Source organism: Netta rufina (genome assembly GCF_964035555.1).
Source record: "Netta rufina genome assembly, chromosome: 2".
In the NCBI taxonomy this organism is placed as follows: domain Eukaryota; kingdom Metazoa; phylum Chordata; class Aves; order Anseriformes; family Anatidae; genus Netta; species Netta rufina.
In genome coordinates this window covers 65,830,497-65,858,133 of record NC_140124.1, presented here as the reverse complement: position 1 = coordinate 65,858,133, position 27,637 = coordinate 65,830,497, and the positions used below count along the sequence as shown (strand labels likewise).

The 27,637-nt window shown below is 35.3% G+C and overlaps 1 protein-coding gene across 3 annotated transcripts; it reads left to right on the top strand.

The window, feature by feature from the left end:
• Positions 1–106: 106 nt before the first annotated feature.
• BRD9 (bromodomain containing 9) lies at positions 107–26,911 on the top strand. 3 transcript variants are annotated; one of them, XM_084306644.1, is made up of 17 exons: positions 107–223; positions 1,164–1,384; positions 3,122–3,254; positions 5,041–5,101; positions 6,019–6,163; positions 7,424–7,534; positions 8,378–8,490; positions 11,518–11,650; positions 13,783–13,858; positions 15,680–15,775; positions 16,611–16,743; positions 17,492–17,603; positions 19,249–19,287; positions 19,906–19,977; positions 21,665–21,767; positions 23,309–23,476; positions 25,092–26,911. In XM_084306644.1, exons 1-17 carry the CDS (start codon positions 151–153, stop codon positions 25,190–25,192), a joined length of 1,890 nt encoding a protein of 629 aa, XP_084162770.1. In that variant the 5' UTR covers positions 107–150; the 3' UTR covers positions 25,193–26,911. The 3 variants fall into 3 exon arrangements, with proteins under 3 accessions (XP_084162770.1, XP_084162769.1, XP_084162768.1); XM_084306643.1 differs by having other exon boundaries at positions 8,375–8,490; XM_084306642.1 differs by having other exon boundaries at positions 8,315–8,490.
• Positions 26,912–27,637: the final 726 nt, after the last annotated feature.

The following is a 27,637-nucleotide window of genomic DNA, read 5'->3' as shown; positions in this document are numbered from 1 at the left end:
CTTTTTCCAAAACGGCGGGCTAGCGAGAAGAGCTCCGCCTCCTTCCCCTTGACCGGGATCTTCCTTCGCAGAAAGGGGAGGGGGAGAACCCTTCCGCCTCGAGTGCTTCCGGGCAGAAAGGAACCTGCGGTTGGTGGGCTCGGCTCTGCTATGGGCAAGAAGCACAAGAAGCACAAGGCGGAGAAGGCGGAATGGCGCTCGGCCTCTGCCACCACGTACAGCGGTAAGAATTCGGGGGGGCGAGGGGGAGCGGTCGAGAGAGGGGGGCGCCCCCTTGTGCTCGAGGACGTGTCTCTGTCCCCGTGGCTGTCGGCAGGGTTCGGCATCCCTTCGTGGGCTGGGTCGCAGCGGAGAAGCCTTCGTTTGCGTGGGTGAGCGCTCCGGGGGTGAGCCGCTGGGCGTGGAGGAACGGCAGTGCTGAGTGGAGCGTTTCCCTGAGAGCAGGGACTCCCCTCGGCGGGAGAGACAGGGCTGAAGCAGATGGCGGCTCGGGAGACGAGCTGAGGACACAGAGCAGGCGCTGGGACACTGGCGTGAAGTGTCACGGTGTGTTTGAGCCCGGGTGTCTTCGTGGTTTGCACGGCTCTTGTTGAGGGATTTTCGTTACTATATCAGTGTTCGAGTGATACGAGTTTTCACCTTGTTCTGACAAGCGTTTGTCGTGCTGTGCAACTCAAGGAACATTTCTAGATGTATTTGGGAATCTCGTGCAGCAATTGAGGTTTTACTCCGTGGGAGGACGTGTTGAAAGATTAGTCATTTAGCAGATACAAGAAATGCTTCTAGCAAACAGTTCAAATGTTGTCAGGAAAAAAAATCAGTGAAATAATTACTGTTACTGTTGGTTGTGGCTTCGAAACAGTTTGTGTTTTGCAAGCACTAACGCTTGCACTTATAGTAGGATGCCAGAACTACACTTGTATCTATGATATTTTTATGGAGAGCCAAGGAGCTAGTTCCTTGTATTTTCTGAGTTTTTGGAAGTCAGGATATTAAATGTATGAGCAGCAGCTGCTTAACGTGGATTCACTAGCCTTTGCAATTGCATTTATCTCTGAACGTATTGCATGCTTTTTCAAACCAGAGCAGATTCTTGTAAACAGCACTTCCAGAAGAAGCATCCCTAATAAGATTTTTCTTCTTTTTTTTTTTTTTTTTTTTAGATTACGTGGACAAGCCTTTGGAAAAACCTTTAAAACTGGTACTTAAAGTTGGAGGCAGTGAAGTGACTGAACTTTCTGGGTCAGGGCATGATTCTAGTTACTATGATGACAGGTCAGATCATGAGCGAGAACGACATAAAGAGAAGAAGAAAAAAAAGAAAAAAAAGTCTGAGAAAGAAAAGGAAAAGCATCTTGATGATGAAGAAAGAAGAAAGAGAAAGGTAAGGTGTTACTTCTAGAATTCATATATACCTGGATTCAGACATGCTTGCTTATCAGATGTAAAATCTGGTTCAGTGTACAGAAACACTTCTCTTTTTCTTTTTTTTTTTTTTTTTTTTTTAATTGGTATTGTAGGAAGGTCATCGTTTGGAAACTTCTTCAACCAAAAGCAAATCAAAAAATGTTCACACTTCACAACTGTAGAAAACCCCTGTATGGGACTTTGTGCATGTCTTCCATTTGGAAGAGTAATATCTATGTGATGACTTGTTAAAAGAAACAAGCTTTTACATTATTCAACTGCTTTTTCTCCTATCCATTTGTTTTGTCTCTAGATATAATTATTTCTGTTCTTAAATCTGATGTTTCATGTTTCACCCAGGTCAGAAACATGCTTTGCTACCCTTTGAAGAGGGTATTTTTGTTCTTTCGAATAAATCCAGAATGAACTTCTGTCCCTAAGACGTTACAAGATATTGGACATTGAAACTTATGTTTACTCAAAACAGCTTTTTAAAATGTGCTCTGTTGAGTACTGTAATACAATAGTCTTACCATCTCTTCTTCAGAATAACTTCTGCATTTGTGGCTTTGGGGCTTTGTTAGTAGAAATTGTGATCGCCTTAGTGATGTCTAAGGACACGATTCATGTTGAGGGGTGAGCCTGAAATTGGCAAGAAGGCACTGACACTACAGTTTTGTTTTAATAATACTGATTTTGTGTACTAATCGTACTTTGACCTCTTTGCTTTCCGAGTTCTATGCTGTCATCGTGTTCTCATCTGACAGTTTTTTTGTACTCCTTTGTGTTTGTTTATGGCAAAAGTGTTTTTCAAATTGATTTGTTGGGCTCGGTTTACTTGAAGGTGATGTATTTTGTAGGATTGTTCAGAAGCTCTTGAACACAGCACAGAGAGAGGAAAACGTAACTTGTAGAAATGTTTTCAAATGATTCAGTTACGTGTAGGTCTGGGAGTTGAAATGTACCAAAAGAACCATGTTTAATGCAAGGGCATTGTGCTTTTTCTCGGGTGTGTGTTTTTGGTGTGTATGTGTTTTTTTTGTTTGTTTGTTTTGTTGTTTGTTTTTTTTTCTTTTCTCCAGAACTTCATTACTGGTGCATACAAAAGAAACTAATGGTAGATCAGTAATAACACTGTAGTCTAAACAAGGTTAATCAAAGTATGCTTTTCTATGCAAACATGAGTAGTTACTGTAAGAATGACTCGAGCATGTCTTTGCTTTGAAGCTCAGGAAGAGATCGGCAATTGCCACCCCTGCCAGAGCATTTCTTTTGGCTCTTTTGTACTGTTACTGAATTATTGCCTATTTTATTGATTCCTGTTTAATGCATCAAGCAACAAAACACGCACAGATGTGCAGACTGTTCTTTACTGAATCAGCAATTAGCGTTGTTTACTCTCTGATGTGGGTATTAACAAGCAGTTTTGCATGGAAATAGCTTCAGAATTTAACATTCTTTTTAGGAACTAATGAGAGAACAGTAGTGCATTAAATACAAAGAGGAAAAAGGTAAACACTATTGCATAATCAGAGAAATAAAAATTGACAAGAGGCAGTGGAAGTGACGCTATTGTTCAAACAGTATTATTACATGCTACGGGTCAGATATACCTTGAATATTCCAAATGAAAAAATACTGTCTTTATCTTCTTGTATGTAGAATAGCACATTCCAAGTATGTTCTAAGACCTGTTTTCTTCCTTCTGTACTAGGAAGAGAAAAAGAGAAAAAGGGAGAAAGAACAGTGTGACACTGAAGGAGAAACTGATGACTTTGATCCTGGAAAAAAAGTGGAGGTTGAACCTCCTCCAGATCGTCCTGTAAGAGCATGCAGAAATCAGCCAGGTGAGCAGTGTGAAAACTTAAATCATCTTGAGTGCTTTTAAAAATGCCGACAGAGTAATCAAGCCTTTGCCAAGGTACCAGCATGTAAAATTTCCATGAGAATATTCTGAACTCTAGAGACTTAACAGAAACTTCTGAATGTTGAAAACACTGTCTGAAAAATCAATATTCCTCTTGATGCTGCTGCATTTTAGTAGGTATGCTTTCATAGATTGAACATGCTGAAGACATCTGTTTCAGGCTCCTGTTACTTAAGTGGCATAAAGTGTCATTGTGTTCCACAATTCCTCCCCCTTAGCATTTCCTTGGGGTTTGCAGAGCAATGGTCATAATGTCTGAAATTAAGCTTTGCTCAGTTCAAGAGAAAAATCTTGTAGACTGTTTAGCTGTTGTTACAGTCTTTTTTTTATAGTCTGTGTGGAGTTTTAAGCATCAAAGTATATTAATATAGTATGTAAGTATATAAGTATTTAAGTTTTGAGTATTACTTTTTTCATCAAAAGTATGGCAGATAAGTTGTGATAGGATGTCTCTAAAGACCATAGTCCCTACAACTCCATACCAGTTTTATTTAAGTCTCATCACTGGCCAACATTTATATCAGTTGCATATGGTAATTTCTGCATGTTTAATCCCTTCGGGTTTTCAACACTTTTCAGTGGAAGCTTTTTCTTAGAAAGAATGTTCAGGTATATCATGATCTTAGTACATATCTGCCTTGAATTGGAACTTAGTAGTAAATGTTATGTCTAGGAATGTATTATTTTGAAAACACTGCCCGTTAACAGGTCAAGCCATTTGTTGAGGAATTTTTAATTATGGCTATTACAATTATGACTACTTATAATGACTTCTAATAGTAAATTAGGAATTTGTCCATCAAATGTAAAGGTGCCCTGATAGGGGTTACTGACACTTTCTGATCAAAGCTTTATGTCTCTGGATAGTCTCGAGTCTTGAAAAGCTGTCAGGCTAGAAGCTGCCACCTACGTTAACTAGGGTTCTCTTTTCATCTGCTCGGAAAAAGACATATGTGAAAAGCATATAAAAGACATAAAAAGACATACGTGAAAGCATATAAATTGTCTTAGCTGTTTTGGTTAAGAAGGGAAATGTTTCTCCATTTTCATGATGAAGAGTTGGAGCTGTAATTCTAGATTTCTGGATGCTTCTTTAATTTTTCAAACTTCACAAGAGAGCCAGTCTCTCTTAAGCATATACATGGACCAGGTAGCTAACATTTGTAGCATTTATCATTTAATCTGTACATTAGGTAATATCTTAATCTATACCTATCTTTCCTGAAAGTCTGCATCTGTGTGTCACTCTTCTTTTTGACTGAAATATTAGACTGAATCTCAGATGTGCTAATTGCATTGGTGTTATGGCAAAGGAGCTATTAAAATTTTACTGGTAAAACATCAGAATGTGGATTTCCCAAGTGCACTGCTTGAGCAGCAAAGTTTCTTTTTTCTTTTCTGTAAAAACAGGTAACGCCTTATGTTCACTTAATAAAATTTCTTAAAACTAATAAATAGACTTAGCATTTTTGCATCTAATTTAATATCTACTAGTTTTTAATTTATTATGTTTAAAACTGATTAAGTAATAAAGATGAATAAATCACTACTGTATGTTTATAAATAGATTATCTGATGTGATGTATCTCGTTTATCTCTAAACCAGAACAAGTTGCACTTGTAATTACAATTTTGTCTGGCTTTTTTTTTTATTATTGTATTCTCTATTTCATTGCACTTATCCATGTTTCCATCTCAAACTGCAGCTGAAAATGAGAGCACACCAATCCAGCAATTACTAGAACACTTCCTTCGCCAGCTTCAAAGGTACTAAGTATATTGTATCTCTAGTTATATTGACAGTGCCTAGCACATACGTGTTACTTTAAAACTTATCCTGGTTTTCTGTTTGCAAATAATGCCTAAATGACTGTAGTAGCTGTAATATGTTTGGTAACTTGCAACTGCATCAGACTTGTTAATTTTTAAAGATTAGTTGCTGAATATTGTTACCAGCAATGCCTGGGGTTAAGCATGGTATGTTTTGGGTGTAGGATGTGTTGCAACTGAAGATTTAGTAAATATTGAGGACAGAATTTAGGGAATAAAAAAAACAGTTCTGAATTGTAATAGCTTAAAGATGGAACTGTTCTTAAGAAGTTGTGTTTTATTCTACGTCCTCTGACAGATGCCAGAGCAAATATGTTTTTGACATATTGCTTGCTTGATAATCTTCTGATTTAGAGCTTTTTATTTTATTGTTTGCATGTTTTTTTTTTCTTATGTTAACCCTATAGCTCGTATTTTGAAAAGAAAATTTAAAAAAATCTTTGATTTTGCTTTTTTTAATTATATAGCAAGAAGCTGAATTTAGAACTAACGTAAAACTGTAAGCACTGCAGTTATTTTTAGAGGATCTTATGAACAAGGAGATTGAAAGAGGTGAAGCCTCTTCACATAGTGAAGCCAAAAGACCCATTTGGAATGTAAATAGAGAAAGCATACAAGAAATAATTACATAATTCAAGAACTAGATGAATCTCTTTCAGAAAGTCTGCACATGCATAATCAAAATTTTCTCCTGCATCAGGGACCTTTTCAAGTATTTATCTGTTTTGGGAGAGTGTTTTCAGTCATTTTTAAAAAGACTGCCCATTTTATGCCATTAACATAGTATAGAAACAAGGGCCATTTTGTTTGCTTATATAAAGCTAAAAGTGTTTTGTTTTGTTTTTCCCTTTTAGGAAAGATCCTCATGGTTTTTTTGCTTTTCCAGTCACGGATGCCATTGCTCCTGGATATTCCATGATAATAAAGCACCCCATGGATTTTGGTACTATGAAGGAAAAAATTGCAGCAAACGAATACAAATCAGTCACTGAATTCAAGGTGAATTGGTAGAGATTTAGTTATTTCAGAATGCTTCAGGGAGAAATTGAAGATTAACTTTAGAGGCCTTTCTTAAATTATTTTATCATGCATATGTTCAGAACTCAGTATATTCTTTGTATTAGACTGGGTTTGTTGTTTTATTTATCACTGTGGAAGTTCTCTATTTCCTAGTTTCCTATTCTACTACAGTCTACTGCAAATTACGGCAGAAACCAAGTACGTATTCTGAAGTTACATAGAATTCATGCTTCTAGATGTAAACATGAGTAAGAATATTACAAAGTATTAAGTTGCTTTAAGGAACCTGTAGCTGATCCTTCTCTCTCTCTTCTTCTCTCTCTCCTTTTTCTTTTTTCTTTTTCTTTTTTCTTTTTCTTTTTTCTTTTTCTTTTTTCTTTTTTCTTTTTCTTTTTTCTTTTTCTTTTTTCTTTCCTTTTTCTTTCTTTTTTCTTTCTTTTTTCAATTGGGTTAGGTTGAATAAATGGTAATTTAAACATCTGCAAGAAAACTGGAGATACTAAAGCATTTTGTGTTAGATACAATAGCAGCTGTGTATTTGCATATAGTTTTCCATGTAACTTCATTTGGAATGGTGTTTTGGCAGAACTTGTGTGGCAGAGTTATTGGCAACTTCTCTTAGCGATGTTGGGTATCGGCATTGCTGTAATACTTTATTGAATGCATTGTTGTTTTACAGACAGTACAGTTTGATTATTTATTTTTTTTCATGATGTCAGCTCTTGGGAGGAAAGTTTTATTTAAGCAGTTCATGAAATTCCATCAGCTGCCTTCAGTGTTGTTACATCAATACCACTCTAGAAAATAATAGCCTTAGCTGTGAACATTGGCTTGTTTTTCTTTTTTTTTTTTTTTTCCTTCCTTAGAAAAATCCAGCAAAGTGAGTAAAACATGGCTTAGATTTCCTATGAGTGAATTGACAAATAGTAGTTCTTTTACATTTTGTCCATTTGATACATATTTATTAGGAGGAAACATTGCATTTGATGTATAGGCAAAACTTGTTTATACACAAAGAAAAACAATTCCAGACAAATCTGAGCATTCTGAGTAAGGGAAAAGAGAAAAACATTTACAATTTAGTCTTCCCTTTTGGCTTTCCATGAGTCTTCTGCTTTTGGTGCTAGAATGTTATTGTGGTTAAAGTTTTTGACAGAGCTGCCTTGATGAAATGGTAACTTCCAGTCATTTAACAAAGGAGTTTGAAATTTTAACAGCTTTTCTTTTTGCATTCTACAGGCAGATTTTAAACTTATGTGTGATAATGCAATGACGTACAACAGACCAGATACTGTTTACTACAAGCTAGCCAAGAAGATACTACACACAGGCTTTAAGATGATGAGCAAAGTAAGAGACCTATTAAAAACAAAGCAGAAATACTTTGTTTCGGGGTTGTTGGTTTATTAATCATTCTAAAAAAAAAAAAAAAAAAAAAAAAAGAACATAATTAATAAGTGTTGTTATTTCATCCATCTGCCATTAATTATAGCAGTACCTATTTATGCTGCTATATTTAGAGGCTTGACAGCATTTGTATTATAAATACACCTTTATTTATCAGCCTCATCTGCACCACTGAAGTCTGTAGGAGCTTATTCCACAAGCGTCAGTGGAAGTGCCTCAAGTCCAACTATAAAACATTGCTTATGGGTTCAACTTTGAAAATAAGATATTATTTAAGTTTTATTTCTGCCTTTCTTTTTTAAAGGTGGTGGGTGTATGGGAGGTTTCAGGTATTTCACAGATCTGCATGTGCAAATCCACGCATTTTTTTTTTTATTAAAATGCAGTTTTTAGTCTGTAAAATTGAATTATTTTTCTGAGCTCCTTTTTGTGTGTGTGTGTGTGTGTGAACGTTTGTGTTGCAGGTCTGTTATGGTAAGAATTGTGTAAAATAGGCAGCTGCCTTTGCACATGCATGGGTTTTTGTTTGTTTCCCTCTTGATAGTTGGGCTGCAGAAATTCTGATGCCATGCTACCATGACCAAATCATGTTGCATCACCATTGGAAACGAGGCATTAAGAACAAAATAAGGCCATGGCCATTCCCATCCCATCCCATTATCATAGCATCTTGGCTATGAGGGAAAGGTTAAGTCCCTGCTGCTCTGTCCTTTCTGATTCTAGGAACGGCTGTTAGCTTTGAAGCGCAGCATGTCGTTCATGCAGGACATGGATTTTTCTCAGCAGGCAGCTCTTTTGGGTGATGAAGACGCATCAGTTGAGGAACCTGTCCCTGAAGTTGTTCCTGTACAAGTAGAGACTACCAAGAAATCTAAAAAGCAAAATAAAGAAGTTATTAGGTAAAGGTTTTAACGGGCATGCTTACTGGTCTGTTGCAGTTTTTGTAGTATCAGACAGCAGCAAAGAATTGAGAACGGATTCCTTGTGTCCTTTTTCCTTGTGGTCTATGGGATAAATGAGCAATTTAATTTATTTATTATTTCTTAGAGGTAGTTTAATAATCCTGTATATTCCAACTTGAAACAAGCAACTCAAAGAGTTATTGCATATTCTTTTGAACACTAGCTTACAGTTAATGTGTATATATTAATATTTTATCCTTCTTTACATCTGCAGTAAATAAGTAGGGTTTTTAACATAGACAGAAATCTTTCATGTTTTGTCATAACTTTGATTTTTTTTAATTTGATCTTGTGGTATATGTCAAATTTGATGGAAAATCACTGTGTTTATTTTAAAAAGAAAAAAGTGTTGGTGTGTATCAAAATCTAAACAGTAGCTTTGTGAGAGGGAAAGTGGACCAGATCAGTAAATGATTTTTATTTAAAAATGATTTTATTTTAGTTTTTTTCTGGCAGGATACAGGTGTACAGAAGACTATTTCTACAGCAGATGATAACCTCTTCCCAGTGAAATCTTACTAAGCTTCTTTGTAAAATACATTGGTAGTGTAAATAGCTGTCTTCTAGCAACAGGTATCTCCTTGTCACAAAATCATGTCTTTACTGCTAAAACCTAATTTTGGACAAATTTAATAGGTTTTTATTTTCTATTTTATGAGGAGATTGTACCAGAAACCCTGATTTAGAAGGAAATTATCATCTTACCGTTCATCAGATGAATGTCATCTTATGTAGATGTCCTAGGATAGATTGCAGAGCTTTTAGAGATTGATTTTTATACAATTTGTCAATTAAATTCCAGTTGATGGAATCTACAAACTGTAACAGAGCACTGCTAATTATGTAACAAATAATTTGATTATGGAGATATGTCCTGCAGTCGTCTCTCTCAGACATCCAGAGGAAAAAAAGTAGTTTCTTATTTCAACTCGATGCTCTCACATTTTTGTTAAAAAGAAGTTCTAGAGTTCTAAACAGTCACATGTTTAGTGTAACAAGAACATTTTTGTAATTCTATTTAATATCTGAGGGAATAAAAGTATTTTGTGGCAATAGGAGACGGTAATATGTATCTCTCAAAATATTTTTAAACTGAGTAATTCTGGGGCTATTCTGAGGTCAGCATACAGAAACACACCTGCTGCTGTATAACAGGCAATGATCAAAGCGTATTGTGTTTAATAGATTACATACAGGAATTAATTGAATGTACCTTTCTGTAAAATGGGACCTCCTACAGATGTTTTTTTTTTTTTTTTTATACCATTATTTGGTTTGTATGATACCCAGAACAATAGGTTTCCTTTTCTGATTAGTTCTTCAGTAAACTACCTTATAGAAGTACATTTGTATTTTGCCACTTTTTGTGTGCTTGTCTTCAAAGAGAACTAACAGAAAAGGAAATTGAGACTGCCAAGCAACACTGTACTGCTTTGTCTTTAAAATCAACCTTAATGTGCAATCACATAGTCAAGAATATGTGAAATACATGACTGAATTTTATACTGCTTTCCAGTTTCTTTGGGATCAGTTTTGCTATAAATTTACTTTCCTGTTCTTTTCAGTGTTTATGTAATTTTAGTACTCTGAACTATATCTCTGCTAATTAATTTGTCCTTTAAACCAATTGTATTTTGGCATCAGTGTGATAAATATTTTTTTTGATGTACAATAAGAACTTTGGGTAGTGAATCAGACATAGGAGATATTTTTGCCTTCACAATTCACAGCTCAAAGAGCTGAAATCGATGTTTTCAAAATGTGTTAGTTTAGACTTCTGTGCTGTAGTTTAGAAAGTGACTTGATTATCTTAATATCTAAGCTTTTTTTGAAAATTTTGTCCAGTGTAGCTGCTGAACATTCACTTAAAATTCTTGTCCATTATGCATTCTGTAGAGTGATAGAAAGTATCTGTTTTCGAGGAGTTTCCTGCTGTATGCACCATTTCCTTAAGTTTCAATGGAACAAAAAGCTTTAACACATTTTTCTCATGACCCTATGATCTTTTCACTGTCTTTAATAGCAAAGCTTTCTGTGTATTGGATCTGAATCTCTATACAGAAAGAAAAATCTTAGCTAAGCAAATAGAAGAAGGTAACCCGGCACAAGGAAATGGATCTTGTGTATAGGTGCTCTACATTCACTTACCTAGTACCTAAGGTGTTTGGCCCTTAGTGTGTAATCTCTACGTAATACCCTAAAAGATTTTGATGTGCAGAGGTTTACTTATATATTTAATGAAGACTGCCGCATCTTACTGGTACTTTTGCATTCCCTCGTGCAATATTGCCTTTCTCTATTTTTATGTAATAGTGAAGATACTATGTCCTTTTCCATTTGAGGTGTGCTTATTTGTTACGTTTTATTGTCTAGTGCTGTAATGAAGAGTGATCTACTAAAAGATAAACAGGAATGGTGTGACTGAATATGAACACAGATTGTCAATATTGACAAACGTAGGAGTTAAAAGGAATCTCTGTTTGACTGGGAGCAATGTCCTATTCTTTCTGGGAACTACATGACATAATCCTCATAATTGCAGTATGTTGGGATTTTTTTGTTTGTTTGTATATTTTCCCCACAGAATTGCAGATTGTCCATTCCCTCATCATGTAATTTCTTTCCTGCATCGTTCTGTTTGGCATTTGTGGTAATAGCATATTTATCTATGTGGAACACCAGGGATGCATATAACATTCACCTTGTAGTAATATAAAAAAAAAAAAAATAATCCCAATTTCTGTCTTGAAGTTCTTCCTTTATTTCCATCAAGGTATAGAAACAGTTAATAAGCTAGCTTCTGCTGAAAAACTTCAGTTTCGTAGTATGATTATAATTCTACAGAAATGCTAAAGTAGACTCTCACTGGGAACGGAGTGGGACTAATCTGTTTAGCAAACTCAGAATTTTAGCCCTTTGTTTTATCTTTTAATTTCTACAACTACTACTCTTTTCTTTCTTTAGTTGCATATTTGAACCTGAGGGAAATGCGTGCAGCCTGACAGACAGCACTGCTGAAGAACACGTCCTGGCACTAGTGGAACATGCAGCAGATGAGGCTCGGGATAGGATCAATCGATATCTTCCCAACAGCAAGGTCTATTTCATGACCAACTTCACAATTCCATGATGTGCCTAATTGCATTGTTGCATCTTGGAAAATAGGCTTTAGTGCTGCGGTGAGACTGTAGCATCTAGGAAGGATAACGTATGCCACGTGTGATTTGTCTATCACTTAATTCCCACTGAAGCCCATTTTAGGGTGTCCTAAATGGATCTCAAGTTGTATCATGCTTTGAACGTCTTTAAAAATTTACCTGCAGAAAGCAGTGAACATTGGTCAGCCTTTGATCTGGTTTCCTTAATTGCAACCTGTAGTATTGAAAGTGATTAAAATAACATGGCACTCTTAATGCTGCAACATCAGAAGGAACAGACTTTGGCATAGGTTAAAGGTTTATTAAGATTCCTCCCTGATCCTAACAGAGTTAAGAAGTATTTAAGTATGAACTTGCTGTTTTCAGTGAGAGGGCTGGAACCTCTTCTAGTCTTGTACTTACTGGTAGTGGCTGTCAACTATCACACATTCTTGTGTGATTACAAAATACAGACATCCTTCAGTGACCAGGAGGAAATAGCAGTGGGTTGTCTGGGTGGGAATTTTGGACAGTGCTTACCACAAGCTTGATCATCTTGGACATGATGCTGTTACCATTCAAAGTATTTGATTTTTTTATGCTATTCCAGGAACTAATAGGAAAAGCTCAGTACATTTTCTTCAGCACGATCTGTATATTTTTCTTATTTTTTCTATATTTTTCTTAGCTGTGTGGTTTTGTTTGTTACTTCCTGCTAGGGTTTGGAGTGAATGCTGAAGGCATTCCCTACATGTCTGTGTTGAGATATATGTTACCTTGTCTCCATTGCATCATGTGGAGTCTTATTAACACCATTATACTTTGACCAGATTTCTCATTGTCACATACAGTAGTGACCACTGTGATCAAAAAAAAAAAAAAAAAAAAAAAAATCAGGATGTTGCTAAATCCTGCATTTTCAACCTGATCTTTTAACTACTGTTGTAGAAGAAACATTTGCATTGAAGCATTAGTGATAGTAATGTGTTTTCCAACTTAAATGTATTTCTTGAACCACGGCTCTTGACTGTAGTCACTTTAGGCTCAGCTGGATTAGGAAGTGAAGCATCATAGAACAGTGGGAGAAAGTTTAGCTTCTTTGGTGTATTTCTGAAGCTAGGAAGAAAACTCACTAGGATTGAAGGCTATTTGGAAACCTCTAAAGTAAGAGTGGTTCTTCTTTGTTAAAAATAAATAAATATTTAAAAAAAAAAAAAAAAAAACAACCCACAGCAATGTCAATCTTCTGCTACTTGCTACCATTACCAAAAATGCCTTTCATGAAGCAGTCACCTTTGAAGAGAGCAAGCCAGTGCTGTTCAAGGAAGGTATGCAGCTCTTTATATCTGGGCTGTTGATCAGCTAGACAACACACTGCAGACGGCAGTAGGCAACACTGACACATACTTGAAGTTCACCTGTTGTTAACTTTTGCCGTCACTTGAAGGTATTATTCTTGTTCATACCTCCAGCATTGTTGCTTCTTTTTTCTTAAATTCCTTCATTAGCTTTGGCATTGTGTACAGACAGAGTTTTCAGCTTTTTAGAGGAAGCAAAAATAAAAATAAACAAAAAAAAACAACAGCAGAGGTATATTGTTAAACTTAATTGGAAATATTTAAGTAGAATATACATTTCTTTTTGTCTTCACTGAGAAGTTACAATACTTTTTGCATGGTTCACGCTTAGTTTGTTGACTCATGTGGCAACAAACAGACCTGTGATCTCACTGACCTGTGATGTTTACGGGTCAGTGTGTTCTATCATCTTTCAGATAGATCTCTTTCTGTCTTCCTACCATCACGTGTGCCCTGATAGGCCTGTCACAGCGCTTCTTCCTTTTCAGGAATTGGATAGTGTGCTCATGATAGTACTTCTTTAATTAGAGAAAGTTGCGGGTGAGATGCATAAAGAAGTATTTCAGTCTAGATTAGAAAATAAGAAGTAAAGTAGACTGCACATAAAACACTAGTTCGCAGGATCCGAATACAGCTAAAAATGCTTCTTAAAATTTTCTGTGTAAACAGGCATCTCCTTTGAGTTTGGGCTGTTTTGAATGATCACGTCTATGTCTTTGTGGTTGTATTTACAGATTGGTTATCTAAAAAAAAGAGGAGATGGAACTTTATTATTTAGTGTAGTAAATTCATCTGATCCAGAAGCAGAAGGTAAATGCTGTAATCTTCTAAGCAAACCTTTCTAATATTGAATGTTGTAGTAGATTTTGTAATCTTAAATGTATGTACAGATCCTGTGCAGTACAGATGAATTGGTTTTTTGTTTGTTTCTTTTGTTGTTGTTTTTTTGTTTGTTTGTTTTTAGTAAATATGTACTCCCATAACAGTTTTCCCCAGCAGCTTACTTTGGAGGTACTAAATAAGAGATGTTTCTCTTTACCTGTCAGGTTTTCAGATGCTCTGTTTTAATGATGCTAATAGTGAGGTAAAATAATGTCTCCTTATAAGCAATTATATGTTGATACAACTTTACAGAGAACTTGCATGACAGGCTTTTGCTCCAAGTAGCTAGACTATTAACATTTAATAGACAAAACGTGAATGAAAGAACTATACTGGTACACGAATGTGCTATGCACAGATTCAAAACAGGAAAAAGATGATTCAGTATATGCATTTCTGTTCTAAAATACTGGTTTAACTTCTGTTTTAAGTTAATTAAGTTTTGCTAATTTTTTCTGTAGTTCCTTAATCTTTTCTATGCTTTTTGTTTGTGTTACTACCACAAATTATTTATATTATCTTACACTTTTTCTTCTCTGTATTTTGAGCTCAAAACTAAAAAGAAGTCTTCAAAGTTTGTAATGAATGACATAGCATAGTCCTCATGCTGCCACATGTCATGTTGGTTTTAGTACTCCTTTCTCTGTACATTTTGAGATTGGAATTGATTTACATCTTACCTGTATCAGGAATGCATGAACCCTTTTGGGTAGTCACATTTCAGTTGATTTTTTGATAAGGAGATGCAAACCTGTATTTCCTTTACTGTCTGCATTCTTTTTCATTTGGGATTAAATTGTTCTGGAATGAAATTGAGCATTTTGGCTGCCATCATGCACGAATTTCTGAACAAATAAAATGAATGGGATTAATACCTCTGAAATCATGCTACTGAAAATTTAGGTAGTGATGGTAATTTTTGGAGAGCAAATGTTCATTGTGTACTATAAAGTACTGTACTGCTTCCTGATGTTTTTATGTTCCATAGTCTTTCTTGATTGTAGAGTTAATAGTAGTTACACTGAATTTACAGCTAATACTATAATATGAATTTTTATTGTAGTTTATTTTTTTTCTATCCTGCTACGGTTCTAGTGATAAATTTGCTTTCTGTTATTCAGTAACTGAGTATAATTACTGCTTGATTTCATAACATAGTCAGTGAGATTTTAAAGTAACTGGAAGGGTCCTAAATACAAATTAGTTGGTTTTGTTTTATTTATTTATTTATCATGAAAACATATTTCAAATTATTTTAGCCATTTTAATTAAGCAGTTCTCAGAACCTTAGAAAAAAGAATATTGCTGTAGCCATAGTGGTAGTTACGTTAGCAAGGTTTTTTATATTATTTTGGTTTCTATAGGCAAACTACTGATTCATAGTTGCTCTTATTTTGTATGTTGTTTTTATTGCTTTCATAAAATCTGGATGTAGGATGCTTATGAATCAGCTGGCAAAAGAACTTCAGATGGTGCTGTATGCTTTACAAGTAAAATAACAAGATCTCTGACTTACTTAGTTAAGTAGGAGATAAAAACATATTTTGCACGTATCTGAAATTTAAATGGAGAACCTAAATTATTTTATGTATGTTTAATAAAAACATAAATCTTAAATGATAATTTTGCTTTTACAGTAACTACAACTTTTTAAAATAGCAACAGCTAAATGTTCACCATAAGTAAGTTTTAAACATGAGATTTAAAAAAAATAATAAAAAATTATCTTCTTTTTAATCAAATTGTTAGAGGAAGAGACTCACCCAGTGGATCTGAGTTCACTGTCGAGCAAATTATTACCTGGCTTCACTACACTGGGCTTTAAAGATGAACGAAGAAACAAAGGTAAGTGCCAAAGAATGTTCTGACTTTGTGATGGTTTAGTTGAGCAATTCCTAGATAAAAGATAATTTCAGATTATACCTGTCTTTGAGGGAAAAGTTCACTCAGATATTTGTATAATATATAATTATTCCATTTGCAGCGGAATGCAGTTTTAATTATAATGACTTTTTTGCATATTTAAACATAACTTACTTAGGAGATTATTGATTAATGAAAGTATGATAGAAGCTTTTTTATTAAGGTACACCATTTTCTGTGGAGGAAAACATTTTCTTCCTGAGCAACAGCATTTAGAGCTGAGAAAGAAACTTTTGGCCATTTGCTTTGTTGTATCATATGGCAAGAATTTCACAAACAAGAGCACTGATCAACTCAAATGTGCATTTTTTTCCAGCACTGACATTTCTAATAGTTCCTAACTCACTGTTTTTTTAGCACTCTAGTGTCACATAAACCATGCAAGTGTTGTTTTTTAAATTGCCTGGGTAAATCTTGATTGAAAAAAATTGCTGAAAAAAAACTTCAATATTTTTTCAGTGACTTTGCTCTTTTGAAGTGCAGGAATATAAAATTGGGTAAAATTGGCGTTGCTGGTATTAGGGGAAAGAGAGGGACTCAGTTAACTTTTTTATTTTTTAGTGGTAATACGTGCATTTGTTCATTTGGTTAAAATTATTTGTAGAGTTTCCTTTGGATATTGCAGTTGATTTCTGTTGGAAGAAAAAAGCACTGCAATACACTTTCCTGTACGTTTCGGGAAAAAGATGATCTCCTTTTCAAGTAATCTCTTATACTTGCATTAATCATTTGTCATCTCTTATTTCTACCTGTCTAGTTACCTTTCTTACCAGTGCTAGTACAGCCCTTTCCATGCAAAACAACTCTGTTTTTCATGATTTGAAATCAGACGAAATGGAACTCCTATACACAGCATATGGTGATGAAACTGGGATACAGTGTGCCTTAAGGTAAACACTTCCTTACTAAGATGTCTAACATTTCAGCGCAATTTTATGACTAAAAGCATTTTGGACTAAATGTCATCTGTGAGCCTCCAAATCCTCTTCCTCTTCTAGCTGTTATCTTTTTTTTTTTTTTTTGGGGGGGGGTGATCTAGTATTTTTTACTTATTTTGTAATTTGCACATTTATTTTAAGACTGTTCCAGATCTTGTTGTTATGGGTCTTTGACCACAGGATGTTATTGGTTGCTAGTTATTTGGCCATTTGCTTTATACCCAGGAGTAACTGGTTTTGGATATATAAGTAGTAGATTTCAATGAATTTTAAAAACAAATTACATATTTTTTTTTTCTCTCCAGGGAGTTTCAAAACAGTCAGAGCTCCCTGAAAAGGAAAATGCCACTTTTCATTAAATTGTCAGCCTTGGAGGGAGAGAATTAATCTGAAGTTTGTTTTGTTTTCTTAGATTTTTTGCTGCTGTTGCTGTTTCTTTTTTAAAGGAAGGACATAAATATCTAAATTTGTTTTTCATAATTACCAGCAAATTTTCTCTTGAAATATTATTGGTATTGAGTGGGTTTAAAAAAAAAAACAAACAAACTTGAATGCCTGAATTGCTTTTCTAAAGAAGCATGATTGAGTAAAAGAAGAAGGAAAATGTATGTGTAATGCACCATAGGTTGAGGAAAAACTTACAAGTTACCTTTTATGAAAGTAAACATTTTCTGTAATGATGTATCTCCATTCCTACTAGCTTACAAGAATTTGTGAAGGATGCTGGAAATTACAGCAAGAAAATAGTAGATGATCTTCTGGACCAGATCACTAATGGAGATCATTCCAAAACCGTTTATCAGCTAAAGCAGGTGTGTCCTTGATGCACAGAAATGTCACGGGTTCATGAAAACAAGGATGGGCCTGTATCTGTTTTTTAATATTCTTTGAGTGGCATTGTTTTCCAGTGTCAATTTAAGCAGTGCAGGCTCAGATGTTCATAGAACCACGTGGTGAACCAAATTACTAACTGAATTAATCAGTAGAGAAGTAATCTTCCTCTACCTCTTCCTCAGCTAGATCAGTTCTCCAGTGTGGTTCACCAGGTGACTGCAGAAGGGAGCGAGCAGGGCAGCATAGTGTTGGGGGGGAGACCAACAAACTGAGGCTGTGTGCAGCCTGTCACACAATGTCATGACTTAAGTTTCTGCTTCTGAGTTGTAATGCAAAGGTTGTTTTAAGGATTTATTTTTTTTCATTTACATACAAAATGTGTTCTTTGTGGAAGGGTTAATAATTTGAAGTATTGGAGAATGTATTAATACCACTGTACTGATACCTATTACCTAACAGTGCTAACTTTTAAATTCGCATAGTATGTCTAAAATAAAAACTTTTAGCTTTTTTCCAAAAGCACTTTACCGTAAAAATCCATACTAAAACTGAAGAGGAAATTTTCTCAGATGCGTGTATAATACCAGTGGAAATACTTGCATTTGGGGATGTTAGTAGGAATGCTAGTCTAAGACAAAATAAACTACAAGAAATTGCAGAATCTTGTTTCATCTTATCTTCACTCATAAAACCACTCTTATTTTGAAATAAATGCCTGCTGGTTAAAATGTTGACACTTCGATTCTACAAGTAAAGAATGGAGAAGGGGAGGAGAGGGTGGAAGATATTCAAACTTCCTGACATGGTGAAAATAAAATTATGGTAAACCTTTGTAACCTTAGAATATAGGATAGGGTGGTTAATTTGGGGGTACAAGGAGAAAATATAATGAAAAATATGGAACACCCATCAGCATTTTCTGGGTATTTTTTTTTCAGTACAGACTGGAAAAAAAGTTTGTATATGAAACCTCCCTAGCATGAAAAAAAATGTAAAGTATTAGTTCAAAAAAAGTCTTCTAAAATAATATTTTAAATATTCTTCTACATGTGGAAATGTGTGTATACAAAGTATGCGACTTTGCTGTAAAATAAAACACACACCTTACCATTTTTGCTACCTTGTTTTATGAATATTGAAAGAATAAATTTTCTGTTAAGAAAGTTCAAACAAGTGTTCAGTGGCTCTTCACACTAAGAAATACTGTCCAGTTGTGTTGTGAAAATGAGGAGGTTTTGTGCAATTAAATGTGTTTCAATAGCAACATGCCATGGTATTTTATGCTTGAGTATTTTGTGCTGCTACATATAATGACTATCTCTGAAAGCGCAGTATTAAGTGATCTGGAATCAGAAGTTACTGAAGTAATGACTAAAATGCTGCACTTGAATATGAAGTTAACAGATAGAAGAAATAGCATAAGGGGACTCAAGGATTGGTTAAAATGCATAATACTAAAATATGTCAAAACAATAAAAGTTATGCTGTAATTTCATTACAGATACTTGAAATACTTGATTCTCACACAAAATAAAGCTAGAAATTTGAATATGCTTGAAGTTGTACAAAAGAGAAGCTTTTGTCTTATGTTGAATAAAAGTTATTCTTGCTGTTTCTCTCCAGAGACGAAACATCCCGATAAAACCACTGGATGAAGTTAAAGTAAGTTATACTGATGCCTTTTTTTAATTGAAAAAAATGTCTTGGTCTTTGAAGTAAAGAACATGATATTGTCTGGGCTGTGAACATTCAAATTTATTTAATGTTCATCTATTCTGTGTAATATAACACTCCATTTATTTCACTCAGTGGGTGCCAAGGCACTGGAACATGTTGCCCATAGAAGTTGTGGATGCCCCATCCTTGGAGGTATTCAAGAACAGGTTAGATGAGGCCCTGGGCAACCTGATCTAGTGGGTGGCATTCCTGCAGGGGGCTTGGAACTAGGTGATCTTTAGGGTCCCTTCCAATTCAAGCCCTTCTATGACCCTTTTTTGTATTGTGAGAAAAAATGGTCTGTTAGAATCCTGGCTAGTTCTAAATTGTTCACGTGAATGTGTGTGGTCATCCATTAGAGAAGGGCTAATCTTTATTTATTAATTTCTTTTAGTGGATCTATCCAAACATCACAAAACAAGACAGCGTTCTGTGTTGTTTTAGGATCTGATTGTGGTAAACCAGTCAATTACACAAGCTAGGAATATTCTTAGGAAACATAAGTATAACCTGTAAAATGCTAAGATCTAAAGTGATTTGTTTTTCTTTTTTTTTTTTTTTTAGGTTCTGCCAGTTCTCATAAAAGAAGAACACAAGTTGCGTAATACCTGCCCAGATTCTTCCAAACAGATCATGGTAAAATGGTTTGTAGAAAATGGGGAGTACAGAGTACATTCATTGTGCTTCAGTGGAAGAACGTGCATGCTCTGAGGTAGAGGTTTAAAATTTCAGTATCTAGAATAAGTTCAGTACTTAAAAAGGATTATCTGACACTGTTTACTTTAGTTAGTGTGTTAGTCCAATTTTTCTCTATTCCCTTGTTAATTAAACAAACACAGTACACGTAGCTAAATCCCAATGTCAGAAAGATCACTTAGGAATCTGAAAGATAGTTGATCTGCTGATGATGAATGTTTGAGATTCAACCTGCCATTAAACTGGAAAAAAAGCAGTATTTATCAATTTTGCCCAATCTATTGAAAATGTAAGTTGGAAAGTAGGGGAAAATAAAGCATATCCTAGGCTATAACAGCTACTAATCAATAAATATTTCTTTAAGTGGTGCTAATGTATTTTCAGTGGTACTAATAGCTCTCTATAAGTACATAAAAGGAGGCTGTAGTGAGGTGGGGGTTGGTCTATTCTCCACATGCCTGGTGACAGGACGAGGGGGAACAGGCTAAAGTTGTGCCAGGGGTATTTTAGGTCGGATATTAGGAAGAACTTTACCAAGAGGGTAGTTAGGCATTGGAACAGGCTGCCCAGGGAAGTAGTGGAGTCACCATCCCTGGAGGTCTTTAAAAGATGTTTAGATGTTGAACTTAGGGATATGGTTTAGTGGAGGACTTGTTAGTGTTAGGTCAGAGGTTGTACTCGATGATCTTGAGGTCTCTTCCAACCTAGACAATTCTGTGATTCTGTAATTTTATCTTGCAAATTATTTGTGACAACATAAGATATGTACCATATTCCGTGGCAATTCACATTTAAATGATATAGATTACATTATAAGGACTAGTGAAACTTAAGTTTTATGGAAGGGTTTTTATTTATCTAGAAGGTGACTGGCTAGGTTAATTCATAAAACTACTATGTTATCTTTTCTAGAAATACAAAAAGGAAATACCAGGTTGTATATATACCTGCATGTCCTATTCCTCCTGCTGGACCAGGCAACCTCGAAGAATTCTGTTGAAATGTATTTTGAAGCTTAATGAGTTTCTTACTTCGATCTCTTGCTTTTTGCCATGTAATAGCAAATAGAAGTCTTGCAGTTGAAACAAAATGCAGACTCTGTTTCATTATCCAAAAGCATGGAGTGTCCAGCTCCAGCTGATACTGTCTAGAATAGAGAGGCATACCTTACAGATTGTATTAGTTAATAAAATTTTCAGTACATCCAGTGTTGCATTGAGGGAAAAGGGGTTCTGGGAGTTGTTTGTGAGGGAGTGGTTCCCCCGGTGTTCTTTTGTGGGACAGGGATGAATTTGGCAAGAAATTCAGTTTGAGATGATCTGATAATATTAGTTTCAACGGTCCTTGATATTGAGATGTAAGATATTTGAGCTGCCTTGGAGGTTGCTTTCTGGACCTTTTGTGAGGTGTGATTCATTGGACAGGGCCTGTCCTGGTGGTACATTTGGCTTGTGACGTGAAAGTTTGCCAAGATGGTTATAGAAGTTCCAGTTTCAAGTGTTGATAGTGCACGTTTCTGAGAGTATGGATTAATCTTAAACTCTTAGTTGTTATGAAACTTATCATTACTGTTAGCCTTTTTCATGTTTGTTTTTTTGTTTTGTTTTGTTTTGTTTTTTTTAATTAGGTTGGAGAATCTGCTGGAGATGGTAACACTTCTGACTTGGACTTTCTCTCTATGAAACCATATTCAGATGTATCTCTTGATATTTCCATGTTAAGTTCATTAGGTAAGTAATTAAATATAAGCCATCTGTTATGGTTTAGTTGTGCCATTTAGGCAAAATAACAGCTGGATTTGCTAAGAAGAAAAAGTGCTCTAAAAGTAGTAATAAATCTACAGTTAATGTAGCTAAAAGCCTAGGGCTGGTACAACATAAATGAAACCTTAGTCTGTTTTTCCTTTGAGACATTCATGTGCTAGCAAAGGTGACTTTTCTTGTACCACTGAAGGAAACAAAGTATTTGTACCTCCACATTTTGATAGCTTTACCTGTGGTTTATGTGTGCATAGTAACCAAGTATTAGGAATTAATGTGGAGCTTTGGCTCAGAAAGGTTATTGCTTCAGATGCTGTCTTTTGAAATAACTTCAGAAACAGGTAAGTAAATATACAAGGCTCAAAATATCACTACTTGGAATGTCCACAAACAAACAAACAAAAAAAAAAACCCTCCAGGTATTGGAAAGACTTTAGCTTCAAATAAGGTGACTGTATAAAGTATTAGGATATGATGTCAAATCCGCATATGGCATAGGCATCGTACTTTAAATGCTACTACAAATAATGTTCCCATTTCTGCAAGCTACTGAGGTGGCCAAATGTCTTCAAGAATGTAATCAGAGATAACTTTTGCAGTATGTGAAAGATGTTAAACTACCTATTACAAATCATAAGAAAGGGGATTGAAAGATAAAGGCTACAGATCTGCAGTAGTCTTTGAAAAGCAATAGTAAGCTCGGATTATGTTGTCACACACTAATACTACTGCACTTCAGAAACACAAATAAATACCTGTTTTATAGGTAATGTTTGGTGGTGTCCGTTTTGCTATGAATCTTCTGCTGCATTGAAAGCTGCTGCTTTAGTCTTTCTTTAAATAATTAAAATAATTAAACTTCTTGAGTAAGTAGTTTCTGGAGAGAGATTGACGTATTCTATTTCACATAATTCTTGCAATGTTAGGCAAGGTCTGTGTTGAAGACAGTCCAAAGAGAAGAGAGACTTTATTTTTTAAGTCTTCAGATGAACAACATGTTTTCTTCATCATAGTTTTCTTTGGCGTCCTGTAAAATGAGTGCAACTGGAGAAGATACCATCCTTCAAACTTTCTGTGATGGGGATTTCTTCACCTCCTTGAATCATGTTCTACTTTAACTGTATTTTAGGTTAAATGTTTAAGTTATCGTACTGGCTTCCCTTCCTTTGGAGCATACTAGATCTATTATTTCCTGTCTGGAGTTTAACAGATCACAAAGACAAATTTAACTCTTAGAGCTGTTTAAATACTAAGAATCACTTCAATTTCCCGTGGTTCTTTCCTTCACCCTCCAATATCTCCAAAAGCATTTCAACATGTATGTCTTGAAACTGAAAACTGCAGCTGATGCCTTTTAGAAGTACAGAGGAAAATGCAATATTCAGGTATTTGTGTAATGGAGAACACTTGCATTAGCTTACTTTAGAATTTATTTACAATGACTTAGTAATTCATGAGTCAGTCCACGTATGCTAATTACAGGTTTTTGGTTGGTAACTGATGGCCCTTAGGGAAAGTGAAGAAGGAACTTGACCATGATGATAACCCTTTACACCTGGATGAAACAACTAAGCTGCTGCAGGACCTTCATGAGGCTCAAGCTGACAGAGTGGGATCTCGGCCTTCATCCAATTTGAGTTCTCTCTCCAATACCTCTGAAAGAGACCAGCATCATCTTGGTAAAGTTAACTGTGTCATAGAAGTTACAGTATTTCTATTATAATTTAAACTAGTTAAAACTTGCCTTTTAATTTACGTAGGTCTTTATCATGAAACTACTCTGATAAAATAAAGCGTGCAGACTGCAGGGTAACTTTTTTCTTTTTTTTTTTTTTTAATACACATGGCAAAGGCAACTGAGAAGACATAGTTCTGGTCTGTAGAATTAAGCACATTAGTTGTAGTTACTTATTTTAGACTTATACTAAGCATGATGGAAATAATTATGAAGTGTGGTGGCTTAACCTTGGCTGGTTGCCAGCTACTACCAAACTTGTCTCTTTCTCGTTCCTGAGCAGGATGAGGAGAAAACTATGATGAAAGAAACACATTCGTCAAGATACGGACAGGGAGGTCACTCAGTAATTACAATAACAGGCGAAACAGTTGACTCAATTGAGGAAGGGTAATTTAATTTATTTCCAATTAATAAAAGAGTAGGATAGAGAGAAATAAAATGAAACCTCCCTTTCCCTCTTCTTCAGGGTCAGCTTCACCACCAGTTTTTCCTCATCCCTGCAGAACGGCGTAGGGGTATGGGGAATGGGGGCTGTGGTCAGTCCATGACTCTGATGCTCCTTTCTCCTCAACTCTCTTACCCGTCTTCAGTGCAGAGTCCCTCCCATGAGATAGTCTTTCAGAAACTGCTCAGACATGGGTCCCTCTCATGGACTGCGGTTCTTCAAGAACTGCTCCAGTGTGGGTCTTTTCCAGGAATCCTCCATGGGCCGCAGTTTCATGCTGGAGCAGGTTTTCTGGCAGGGCTGCAGCTCCTGACAGGAAGGTGCTCTTCCGTGGGATCTTCACAGACTGCAACTTTCTTCAGGGCATATTCACGTGCTGTGTTGTTGGGTCCTCCATGGCCTGCAGAGGGTCTGGTTCACAATTATCATCTCCTTAGGCTACAGAGGAATCTCTGCTCCAATGCCTAGAGCACCTCCTCCCTCTGCTTCTTCACAGATCTTGATTTCTGAATAGTTTTTTTTTCACATTTTTCTCACTCCTTTCTCCTACAGCTTTTGCACCACTTTTTTTGCACAGCTACCAAAACCTAGCCACATAAACACACTATATGAAATATGCTGACTGGCAGATGACAATATGCCCTTGCATTTTATGCTCTTAGGAAATACTAATGAATATGTTATACAGTTATGTTTATTATACAATATAAATTTATATAACTGTGGCATATCTACATGCAACAAGTCACAGGTAGGATTTTGCAATAGCCTTCCATTGTCAACTGAATAATGTAACGATAAGATGATAGGGTAACACACAACAATTTGGTGTCACTTTTAAGCAAGTATGCAATGTAATTTAGTATATCCAAATAACATCTTGTGTAATTCTTCAACTCAAAGTAATAATAATAATTGCTTTTTCAAAAAGAATCTAAATTACTAAAGAATCTTGTGGTTTCTTTTTAAAATCTCCCTTTTTAAGTGTCATCTAAATGTCTGTGTTGCTTTAAAAGACTGAAGGCAACATACTAAATAACCATGCTATTTGTTTATGTCATTTTTCTGTACTTCTAAAGGTTTAGATTTTTTTTTTCCCCATTTGCTTCAGGAAGTCCTTCTCATCTGAGTGTTGGAGAACAACAAGACATGGTTCACGATCCTTATGAATTTCTTCAGTCTCCAGAAACCTCAAATGCTACTACTAACTGATCAGTTTTATGTTTTATATATATATAAATATATATATATGTATGTATGAATATTGTTTTTTAATTGTATTATGTTATCATAAAGTTTTTGTACATGGCAGAAACCTCAATTTTGTCCTCTTTCATGTGAGGACTCCTGTATGAAGTTGCCATATATGCTGAATCTTGGTTGAAAAACAGTAAGTAATGTGTTACAGAATTTGTGTTTTATAGAAACTAAACAGCGATCATCATGACAACAATCACGAAGTGTTTCCCCTTGAATCATGTACCAGTTTCTGTTCAGGTCTTAAATATTTCTCTTTGAGGATGTTAAAGTTTATTTCAGCAGTGATAAAGCTGAATGAATTGTGATAATTATTAACATTTCCCATTTTCTAATCATAATAATCTGTGGAAGTGGTTTCTGTTTCCCCATATTTGAAAATTCTTGTTTCATGTTTCATTACCCTAGAGAATACTTGATATGAGAGTAACAATACTTGCAGCTGCGTGAAAATGAGCACAACATTAATTCTACCCTGGATCTAAAAAAGGTGGATGTTTTTGTGATCCCTTGTGTCTTAAAACTGAAGAAAATATAATACTCATCTTATAATTCAATATTTGCTTGGATGAAAAAAATACCTGATGAGAAGTGGTTTTTCACTAGTTTTAAAGTAAAACCTTTAGAATTCAGTACTGATGCATTGGAGGGGTTGTACCACTGGTATCTGCAAGCTGGACAAATGCTACAGATTTAAAATGGTTTGTAAATATTAATACAAAAACACATTTTGTTTGCAAATATACATGGTGAGAATTTGATTCCTCATCTTTCATAAGTCTGAAATACTAGGAGCTTCTGGTCTGAATTTTTGTGCTGTTTTAAAAAGTGTATTTCATGATGCAAAATACAGTTGTAATCAAAATCAACTGTGAGAGCCACTGAGGAAATTTATCAGGTAGCTGAAATCAAAGCCTTGATAAAGTTGTTATTTAGGAAGGTTTGTTCACTCAAACCAGGATGTTTGTGGTTGGGACTGTTTCCTTTCCCTCTTGATCTCCCTCTGAGATGGCTCTTCCACCCCTTCTGCCATCCTGCTCCTTAGGGATACGTGTTTTCTGTTTGAACATAACACTTAATGTTACGTTCAATTTATTACAACTTAAAGGACTTTTGTTACGATGCTTGTGTAAGGAATTATGATGGCATTTTCCCCTTTATGGATTAGTAGCATGCTCTTTCTGTTGCCGTGAGTCATTTGTGGACTACCATCTGAATTGAATCAAAGACATAATCAATTCTTTTTTGCCCCTCCCCCAGTCAGGTTGGCACAATATTCAAGGGAACAATGTTCTACTTAAAGGTTAGAAATAAAAAGTGAGAGTCAGAAAACAGAACTCTCAAAATCAACGTTGTCTGTAAAGCCTTTTCTGTCTTCGTCAGTTATTTTGTGAACTCTTGATTGCCGAAGTTTTGATAGCTACGGTTCTCTGAGTGCAGATCTGCAGCATATTCGTCACACACAGTGCCAGTGCATTTTTCTGGTGTCTCAACTTAATACTGAAAGGAAACGCTAAGACTGATAAGATATTCATCTGATTTATCAAAGTATCTTACCTAAGTAATTCTTTGGTATAAATATCTTATTTTTGTAATTCATCATGATGTCAAAAGTTTTGGTAGCATAGAATGTTTGCTGGCTAATAGCACTATTTATTTGTTAAAATTCAAAAGGTCTGCAAGCTCTTTGACTTCTACAGAGTGCATATATTGTGTTGGACAAAAAAAAGTTGGCATCACAACAGCTAGAATGGGTGGGAGGAGAACAGTTAGAGGTCATATCAGTAACTTGTGATAAATATATTCTCATCTCTGAGGGAAATGATTGTATTTGAGTATATAGTAAACATGTTCCAAAAGGCATGTTTGGTGGGGGAGGATTTTTTTGTTGTTGTTGTTTTTTTACTCAGACAATAGATTTGATATAAAACAATTCGTGGGATGTTTTTGGAAAGTCAAATGAAATGCAAATGTTAATGTATGGTAGGCTTTAAATAGTAATGGAGATTCAGGTTTGTGAGAAATGTTTTATTTTTAATTATTAATAATTTGTTATCTTTCAAACACCATCTGTTGTTCACTGTTATGTTACTAGAAGTAACCTATGCCACCAGTCTGATTCCTGGCTTGTGTCATTTAAAAATATAGCAAGAAATAAGGAGAATATGAATTCAGCTAATAACATCTTTTGAAGCCAATAGGACCACATTTTACAAGTAGATGATTTCTATCACATTTTCATAAAAATTAATTCTTGAGAGGAGTACGTTTAAAAAACAAAACAAAAACTAGCCAAGCTTTTCTTCAAGTACACATCATAAAATGCCTGGCAGTGCCTCTTCAGCATTTGGATAACTGAATACATCTAATCAGGTTTACAGTGGTGTGTGTGTGTGTGTG